Source organism: Amblyomma maculatum, chromosome 1 (assembly GCF_055883805.1).
Source record: "Amblyomma maculatum isolate TAMU_Amacu chromosome 1, ASM5588380v1, whole genome shotgun sequence".
Lineage (NCBI taxonomy): Eukaryota > Metazoa > Arthropoda > Arachnida > Ixodida > Ixodidae > Amblyomma > Amblyomma maculatum.
Genome location: NC_139344.1, coordinates 333376264 through 333385871, shown reverse-complemented (window position 1 = coordinate 333385871; position 9608 = coordinate 333376264). Strand labels below are relative to the sequence as shown.

Below are 9608 nucleotides of genomic sequence, written 5' to 3'. Positions count from 1 at the left end.
ACTCGAATGTCTTAATAGTTTACGTTAGAATGGGCACTAGCATTTCGCTTCCAAATGAAAAATTTGCCCGCCTACATGCCCGGCTAGAAAAACGAAGACAAACACAAAGCACTGCAGACGGCGAAAAGCGAGTCTTACCTGTATAGTGGCGCCAAAGCGGCATCGCTATGTACTATGCCTTTTCACGCAATTGTCAGCGTGTGGTGAGACGTGTTGCCGTATCCGATGGCCCAACCTTGTTTCTACTGTGGCTTTCCGTTGTCGCGGACGGTCAGGCGTCTGGACCCCACCTTTTACTATTTCGGGATGAAAGAGTCAAATAGAATGACTGCAAGTTACGGAACCGCCATATTGATGAACAAATGCCTCTGCTGAGGATTTAATGCCGCCGGAGAAGGTAACTACCGGTCTTTAGGCCGAACCCATCTTGACGTTGCGCTCCTCCAAGCTATGATGCCAAAGAAGAGGGAAACCGCCAGCACGAAAGAAGATGCTCCGGTCGACATTCTGGGTCTGCCATCGCACAAGCGCCACAAGAAGCACAAACATAAGAAGCACAAGCGCAAGCGCGGTGGCACGGACCTAGAAGAAGACGGCGCGCCATCACCGCCCGCGAGCCCACAGAGCGGAAGCGGGGACAGCAAGCCCGCTCTGAAGCTCAAGATCAAGATCGGCGGTCAGACGCTCGAGAAGAATGTGACCAAGGTGAAGCGCAGCGCTGCTGAGCCCGACGCTCCGAGTGTCATGTCTTGCAGCAAAGCCAATTCAGGGGACACGAGCGCGGACAGCGATGACGAAGAGGAGGCCTGGCTCGAGGCCCTCGAGTCGGGCAGGCTAGAGGAGGTGGACGACGAACTGCGCAAGATGAAAGACCCGACCCTTATGACGGCTAGGCAGCGGGCACTGCTTGAGAGCAAGTCGCTCAAGGACAAGGAAGAGGACAGTCCCACGCCGCTCCAACAGGTGAGCGCACTAATAACTTTGACGGGATCACTGAAGGCCGAAAGTAAACGTCCATCGGTCGTTTGTTTGGGCACTTTCGTCTTATATTGGCCTTCATCGCGTTCTTAGGTGCCTGGATATATGTCACTTTAGCTTTGACGTTCACTTTTGCCAGATATGTAAATGATAGGCTACTTCAGCTTTTCCTGTAAAACGTCGTCATGATGCGTTCCCTAGAGTTAAGGCCTGGTTCAGGTTTTTGGTTGGAAAACATACGCACGCTGTGGATTCATAATCACCAACTCCAGCGAGTTTCATTAATTTGCCATGTGTGTGCTGGTACTAGCAACAGTGTGTTGGTGTGCAGCTCCAGTATAAACTGGATAAGCTTGGCAAAGGTGCCTGTCAGTAAATGCTGTGTTAAAATCTCGCTAAATTGTACTTATTTAAAGCTATCTAAATAAGATAAAATAAGCAAATAGTCATCTTAATTTTCGGCGCACAACAGGCATTATTTGCAGCTTAGTTCTGGCAATTTATGCTTAATGCTTGGCATTATGTACTCTACACTTGCTCTCTGCAGTACATGCTAAACAAAAAAAGAAAATGTTTATTCTAAGAGTTTAACTTGGTACCATAAAAACAGTCGCTTGGTACATCATTTCACAGACATCGGCTTGCTCGTTGCCATCACATACTGATGTTCAACCCAGTCAAATGAACATGTCTCAGTGGTGTAGGGGTAGCTTATCTAAATAGTGATTCAAGGGTCAGCGGTTCAAGTCCACTGCTTGACACTGTTTCCTTTTTGACCATTCAGGATGTCCCAGTTACATTGATGCACCTTTAAAGTAATTGCGTTATAAAAGAAACTTCTTGCAGTGAATGATGGTCCCTGTCCCTTATCTCGCTAAAGTCTCCAGGCAGTTGATAATGTTTAGAATAAACATATACATTTTGGCAAATACCCAAACAACTCCTGTCCAGGTGGAGCCCGCCAAGGAGATGACAGAGGAGATGATTCAGAGGAGGATGCAGCGTGCCAAGAAACGCAAACAGCAGGCCGAAGAAAAGAAGGAGAAGGACAAGAAGCAGACTATCGAGCGGCTACTCAAGAAGTCAGACTCGCGGCTCAGAGCTGGAAAAAAGCTGGCCAAGAAGGCTGATGCGCCACCCAAAGTGTCACTAGTGCGCAGTGAGGCTGGCACAGTGCTCCTGTTCCCCACTGGTGTGCCATTCCCTCTGGCACCTGCCGGTCCTCGAGAGTACCCCCAGCGGACACTGTGTGGCATTAAGGGCTGCACCAACCCGAAGAAGTACTCTTGTTCCAAGACTGGTGTGCCTTTGTGCAGCCTGGAGTGCTACAAAGCAAACATGCTGCAAATGTGTGTGTGAGCAGGAGTTCATCAGTTTTTCTAAGATGCCAACTGGATTTCATCACATTATGTGCTGATGCATTAAGAGGAACGTGCATGCAGAATGGGGAAAGCAGTTTTGTCTGACGTATAAACTGGGTCAAATGTGTATGAATGTCGGCTGGCGCAAAGACTACTGTACACTTTGTATATAAAAGACAATATTTATTGTTGCTCTCTTGTGCTATGAGATTGCAAGAGCTCACAGCAGCTTTTGTGATTGCCATCTTTTGCCAGGTCATAAGCTGTTGGGAGAGAGAGAACAAGGTAAAGAATGTTTTCAGAACATGTTCAACGAAAGGTACCACAGCAGCGATTGTTGACTATTTTTTTTTTGCAGTGAGTCACTTATCTATGCCAACCAAGGTGCACAGCTACACTGATTAATTCCTGCGGGCTATACAGGTTTATCAGAAAAAAAGAAGAGCCGCAGCCAATCCCATAACTAGAGGATCTAAACTAAGTGTAAGATAGGTATAACTACATGGTTATTTTCAATGCATCCTTACTAAGTTTTGGCTTGACCAGTCTTTCACCACCTACTGGACAATAAAATAAAACCATCTATCATGTTGACAGCCGATATAACATCCAATACAGCTGCAAACCTACCAGTGGTAGCATGCACTCTGTGAAACTTGTGCTGCTAGCACCACGAGCAATACATTTGAAGCTCTTGCTTGAACTCAAGGTGTTTTGTACAAAGATTAGCCGGTTAGCTCCAGAGAGATAATGAAGTAGTAAAATGGGTCTCCACCTTTGCGGCCCTTATTATCCATGGCATTGCACTTGGCTCCCAAGTCAATGAGCAGCTGGATCACATCAACATGGCCCATCTGGAAAAGGCGAGAAGTCTGGTTGGCAAATTATTACCCACTTTCCATTCTGAATGCCCCTTGCAGGTGCAGCTGCAACAAGCTGCGCAACTTGCCTTTGCAGACAGATGGAGTGGGGTCTGACCCCAAGAGTTGACACTGCTGATGTGCACACCATATTTCTTCACTAGAGATCGAATCGCTGTCAGGGCACCTGTTTGAGCTGCCAGATGCAAGCTGCTATTACCTAGCACATCCTTCTTGGTTGGATCAACCTGTCTGAGGAAAAGCAGGTTGGTTATATTTTTCCAGAGATTGCAACTAGTGCTGTGATGTTGGCGCTCCTCTGTTAAAACCACAGCTCACATATTTTACACTGTGCATTAAGAAAAACCATTGTCTTTGTATTTTGTAAGGCATAGCACTCCTAAGTTGGTCAGTGTCACTTAAACTAATGTTAAACTCTGTTTTAAGCTTTGTTAGCCTGTAACAGTTGCCTTTGTAATTGCTGAAAATGACCCACACTATTTTTTTTTCTCCACAACAGCACTGTTTGCAAGTACCTTCTGAGCAAACAAACTGCGAGAACATTAGTACCAACATGATAAAATATCCCGTGAACAGCATTTCAGGAAATAGGTGCACCTTGTGCAGCTCTACCAAGCAGTCCATGATGGCCACCTGGTTGGCCTGAGCAGCGTCCATGAAGGGAGTTGTGCCACAGTTGTCTGCCATGTCTGGCATATCACTGCCTCTAGTCAGAAGCAGTTTTACACACACTAAGTGTCCGTGCAATGCTGTGGAAAAAGGAAAATTGCTGAACTCAAAAAGCGTAAACCGACAAGAGGAACTGTAAAAGCGAGCCAAAAAAATGTCTACAGAAAGACTGCATGCAATATGTTCCCTCTTTGGCGAAAACCAATTCAACCAATAGCATCCCATCCTTCACTGTTCCTCCTGCTAGTGTCAGGGGCAAGATGCGAAATAGTTGAGTTATGGGGAGTATGAATTACATGCTACCTATATTTCAGTCCAAAGCAAGCAATGTAATGCTCACATTCTGTAGAGAATAATTATGATTTCGTGCAAATTTACAGCACCTCGGGGCATCAGACACACTTCTGCTGTTTTAAGCAGAGGACACACCCCTCCAAATTTACGTGATGCGGAGTTATAAGCCTAGCAGAAAAATTTGCCTTTTGCTTTCTCACAATACTTTTCCGTGACCACGCAGGTAAGCAATATAATCCACATTTATAAAGTAACACCATGCAATGATGTGCTGGCATGACATGACATCCAAAGTAAAGCTCATACCAGCTGTGTGAAGTGGTGTACGCTTATTTTTGCTGCTACTGCTCCACGCATCTGGACATACATCCAGGAGGTAGGATATTATATCCACATGACCTTCCCTGCATAAAGGAGAGGCCATCGATCATGCATGTCGATAAAATGATTTTGCAGCAAATGTCACCTGCAAGCAATGTGAAACGGCGTCCAGCCATCCTTATTCCGCAGCCTAGTACATGCGCCCCTGCTGACAAGTGTTTGGACCACCTCCAGGTCATTTTTGGTGCAAGCCAACATGAGCGGTGTCCTGCAGCCAGTGTGTAAGAGACAAACAAGAGGGAACACTACACACTTTTCCCGATAAAGTGAAGGCGAATTCATGCTATCTGCTAATATGACCCATGTACGACCCAAACGAGTCGGACACAGATGTACTGTATCATTCCAGTCAAACATCTCACCAGTCAGCCCTTTTTAAGGGGTCGATATGACATCCTTGATCGAGAAGAAACTGCACGACATGAAGCTGAGATGACTGAGCAGCTTCGTGCAGTGGTCTTTTCCCGTCAAAGTTCACGCTTTCAAGAATCGCCAGGTTCTTGACTTCTTCGCACAAGAACCTGAAATATTTGCAGTTCGTTTTAGTTTTGCTTCGTTTTCGTGCCAGATGTCACTCACCTGAGTACAGTTAGAGATCCGTACCGCGATGCAACATGAGCCAAAGTGTCCCCAGATTTCTCGTAGCTCGCTTCTTGCAAGTAGCGCGAACGTCTTTCGGTATTATCACCACACATTTCGACGAGCGTAAGCCTCAGAGTTTCTACGTTGTCATGCTGAGCACATTCCAGAAGCTTTTGATTCACTTGCTCCGAGCCGCAGCACGGCATGTTTACAAGATGTAGTAAAACGAAACGAATGAGAATATTGAGAAGCTCGACTCGACTTGCTTGGTTTCGGCTGTGCACAGCCAAATTTAAGTTTCCTATCCACAAGGCCACATCCAAGCCATCCAAGCCGAAGGCAGAAGATTTTAGCCGTTGTGCTAACCTGAACTTGCAGAGAGCCGGCTCCGTGAACTGCGCATGCGCGCACAAAACCAAAGTGGAAAGGAGGACGCGTTGATTCTCTCGACGGATGTGACGTCAAACAACTTTTAGCACTTTTAGTATTTGCTTTTTTCTGAAAATAAGCCTCAAACCCAGATGCCAATTACCCCGTTTCGAACCACCGCTATAGTGCTGCACCCGAGCAAAAGCTGGCGCGCTTTTCGGGCAACGGGTGCTCGCGCCTTGCGAGCCCTAGGTCGCTTTTCATGCGTCGGCTTGTTTTAGTTTGCGGGGCATCATCCCGATAGATGCAAATTCGGTGAAAATCTGATTCAGTTTGTGGATTGTTGCCCTAAATTCAACAGCGTAGCCTTCGGTCCTGTCCCTGGCCTGTCTGCAGCCTCCGACTACGGTGAGTCGTACGCGAATGATGGTGTTTCGTACATGCCCGCGAGCTCTAGGTAAAGCATTTGTCGGCGTTCTGCTACCGTCTTGCAGCTTTTTTAACGAGTTTTTACACGGCAGTGCAGCTATGCGGTAGTCACAATTACTGACGCGGCGTAATCACGCGACAGTCTCCGGGCGAAGGCATGGGGAGACTGCACAATGGCGTCGATCCCGTTTCTTCGCGCTTGAAACAACCGTTGCATACCTGCTGCTGTGCACCGCCGGTTGCTGTTGTCTTCGGGGTGCACTGGGGTATTGGGACGTACGCGGCGACTTACAGATGATGTGAAACTATTTGTGAGTCGAGAGTCACGGAAGTTTGTAATTTGCCTTTTTTTTTTTTTTTAAGATTCTTCGTTTGTGGTCTAGTTTGTTTGGGCAGTAGCAGGCATTTTGGTGTGGTGCGCCAGCGTGAACGCGCTGGTTTATGATCAGGAGGTTTTATTGCCTTCCTCGCAGCTTCAGCAGATAGAGTGGCTGGGCCCATAGAAACGGTCGTGCTTCCGTCAAAAAACTGTCGTAAGGTATTTATCTATGCGGCCCATACGTGGTGCTGCAGTGCAAGAGGTCAGCTTCTTTACAGTGTCGACGAAGTGCTAAAGAAGGGGGGTTGCTGGCTAGCTGAGAGATAGTATAAATGTAAACTGGCCCAGTGCGAAATGAGCCCCGGAGTGAAACGAGCCTACTGGTCAGCATAAAATTGCTACAAGATACGGGCGTATACCCGCACGAATTTATTGTGCTTATATGCTCACACGTTCCACTGGTCGAGTACTCACATCGGTGCATGCAGCAATGAGGGTGACTCTTCGGCTATCATAGGTTCTTGCCCATGAGAGTATCTGCCCTTTTACTACGAAAATAACTGCATTGGTAGAACTCACTGAGCTTGTTTATATAGACTTAACACTTCGAATGCATGTCGCTACCGCAGAGTTCCCTAATATATATCTTTTGCTTGCTCCAACAGCGTCATCACTTTGAGAAAACTGGGAATGATAGCAGAAACAATGCCTCCATAAATAGTGGGCAGTGCTTGGCTTCAAGCTGCTGTCAAGGACATTGACAGCTTATTTGAAAACAAAGCAATAATTAACCTGAGGTGGTACGTTTTGTTGAGGAGAGTGAGGCACCGTTGCATGTACAGCCTTTGTCAAAAGTGTAGAGCCCGGGGATCCGCTTCTGAGCCGAATAGTGGCACTGATGTAGAATTAGTTGAGGCCTTTCCCACTGAAGGGGGTAGGACAAAAATCTTCTTGCCATCAACAAAGTTGGAATACCGGAAATTCATTACAAGTCGCAGGAAGTGGCTCAGAACCAGACCCCCTGGGCTCTACACCTTTGACAAAGACTGTACCTCGTAATCCTGTCAAAGAGCTTGGCAGTTGCTGCTATAAGCACTCTTGATTACAATTCCATGCAAGCCGCAGCATATTCCGCACTTGCTGCACACATGATTTACCTTAGTCTCTTTGTTGCTATTTCAGTGTTTTGCAAGTGTGCTAAATATTTGTATTTGTGCTAGCATTGACTGCTAGTCTCGTTACTGCCTTTTTCCTTCTGCGGCAGGCACTCTCACTTGCTTTACTCAAATCAAATTCTACTGTGAGTGAGTTTGCTGAATTTATGCAAACTAAATGTAATTGCTGTATTACTCTTTTATTTACATTTACAGAGGCAAGGAATACTCGGGGCCGACGTACGAGTTTCCTCTACCAGTTGGATTCCGCCGCTACCTCAGTAGCGCAGTGAGCTGTGACTGGTGTGACCAAATGGACACTCACTCCTTCTACTGATTTAGAGCGTGCTCCTAGTTAAGTTTAAAATATCTTGCTTGCAATGTATTTAATCTTGTTGTGGAATATTGTCACCCTTGCATTTGCTGATATGTTATTATTTGGAAAGCATTCAGAGTGATTTTGGACGCATGATTTGCAGTGGCGGGAGGTCGAGAAGCACAAATGTGTGACTGTAATTTTTTGCCTCTCTAGTTTTCAGCCTTTAGAATTAAAGCAACAGATTGATATGTGAACAGGCCTGGCATGGATTAAAGAGTTTGTCATATACAACAACACTTGACCCTTGCGGGGGTAACACAGCTGTGGTTATCTGAGCAAAAGTTCTCTGTATGTGATGGTGTCCGAAACACGGCATTGTCTTAAGTAACTTGGCATGGAATCGGCCACTTCTTGCATTCTCTTGACAGCATCTATTGTAATGTGTGCTAGGCGACATGCCTTCGGATCTGTCTGCAGCAGTTGCCTTGATGTATCAAGATGGGGTGGTTGTTGCGAGTTTGAAATTCCTATTCTCCAGACTACACCAATAAAATGCAGTGAAGCCAAATACCAGGAACCAATGTGTTATGTGGTTCATTGTGAAGGCTTGCCATTCTCGTAACTTTGCCAAATTGCTAGAAACATTATTTTTAAGCCCAGTCTTCTTTTGCTCATAGCACAACTCATTTCGTGCATTTGTCAACTTTTTGTGGTTTATGGTTGGCACATTTTGCAGAGGGTGACAAAATTTGAGCTGGTGTGCCACGAAGGTTAAATATCTGTTTATTGAACTCTTCTCGGGAAGCTACATGCAAATACTGCCTAATGTGGCTGTGAGGGCTTTGCACTTGATTGATGTACCGGTGCATTATTTGTGGCAGCTGGTCTACATTGTATAGGACTGCCACTTTGAGGAGCACCAGCACTGCTATGAAGCAGATTCCCAGCATTGTTCCTGGTGGAGGCAAACCACTGTAGATGTCCTCATTCCAGTGCAGCTTCAGCCAGTGAAGTTTCACAATGCCCGTGTTGGACAAACAAGAGGCCTATGAACTTGAGCATTTCACTTAGTCATTTCTTCCAAACATCCGTCAAAACAAGCAACCTGTTGGTTTCCCCAAAATCCCTGTACAATCATATTTATTTTTATTTTTACAAATAGTTTGTATAAGCTGGAGAGCCTTCATTCAAGTATACACTAGGTTCCTATCTATGTGAAAACTACACGCTTGTGTGCCAGTGTCAGCAGATCGTTGCTAACGATTGTGGAAACCCTCCTAAACAGAGATAAAACTGAGGACATGCAGCGATCATGTGTACATACTCAAAAGCAAGTGGGTACGGAAACTATGTGCACCTTTGGCCACTAGTTGGCATTACAGGTGGTTGTAGTACCTGAATCGCTAAAAGCTGAAATCAGAGCTTCTTCTGACAGACTCTTCTGGCTTCTTTGCTGCTAGTGCGATAAAAAAAATCTGTAGCTGAAGTTGCTGAATCACACAATTTCAGTGTTTTTTGTTGTGCGGCCTGACATGAACATTTCTTCATCTAAGCTGCCACCATTCTTCAGATACAGATCGCTTGTGTGTCACCACTTGGTGCGATGTTACTCTGTGTCACCAGGGGTAGAGACAGACAATTGGAGGAGGAGGATATGCTACAACAGGACATGTACTTGCAGACTAACAGGAAAAATAAGGAGGCCTTAGGAAAGCTAAAGAATACGGTAAACGCCGCTATGAGGCTCACTGAAAGAATCGCCAATCTAAAGAGAGGATTGCAGGAAAAGGAGTCAAGTCATTTGGTACAGGCATTCGTGATCAGTAGAACAGTTTATGCGACGCCTTGTATGAATATGGACGTGACGGAGGA

At 45.9% G+C, this 9608-nt stretch overlaps 2 protein-coding genes across 2 annotated transcripts; one reads left to right on the top strand and one right to left on the bottom strand.

The window, feature by feature from the left end:
- The first annotated feature begins 200 nt into the window (after positions 1-200).
- Positions 201-2533, top strand: LOC146207466 (INO80 complex subunit B-like). The gene is made up of 2 exons (XM_084587567.1): positions 201-963; positions 1930-2533. The coding sequence occupies exons 1-2, from the start codon at positions 451-453 to the stop codon at positions 2335-2337; spliced, it is 921 nt and encodes a 306-aa protein (XP_084443693.1). The 5' UTR covers positions 201-450; the 3' UTR covers positions 2338-2533.
- LOC146207465 (uncharacterized) lies at positions 2502-5406 on the bottom strand. Its single transcript, XM_084587563.1, has 8 exons — positions 5144-5406; positions 4927-5085; positions 4650-4772; positions 4490-4587; positions 3818-3969; positions 3289-3447; positions 3115-3193; positions 2502-2602 (listed from the first exon to the last, which is right to left on the bottom strand). The coding sequence occupies exons 1-8, from the start codon at positions 5350-5352 to the stop codon at positions 2523-2525; spliced, it is 1059 nt and encodes a 352-aa protein (XP_084443689.1). The 5' UTR covers positions 5353-5406; the 3' UTR covers positions 2502-2522.
- Between the last annotated feature and the right edge of the window lie 4202 nt (positions 5407-9608).

Coding starts and splice junctions, on each gene's coding strand:
- LOC146207466 (XM_084587567.1), top strand. CDS start 451: ATGATGCCAAAGAAGAGGGAAACCGCCAGCACGAAAGAAGATGCTCCG. Junction 964..1,929: donor GTCCCACGCCGCTCCAACAG/GTGAGCGCACTA, acceptor ACTCCTGTCCAG/GTGGAGCCCGCCAAGGAGAT.
- LOC146207465 (XM_084587563.1), bottom strand. CDS start 5,352: ATGCCGTGCTGCGGCTCGGAGCAAGTGAATCAAAAGCTTCTGGAATGT. Junction 4,773..4,926: donor CCCTTAAAAAGGGCTGACTG/GTGAGATGTTTG, acceptor CACTGGCTGCAG/GACACCGCTCATGTTGGCTT. Junction 4,588..4,649: donor CCGTTTCACATTGCTTGCAG/GTGACATTTGCT, acceptor TCCTTTATGCAG/GGAAGGTCATGTGGATATAA.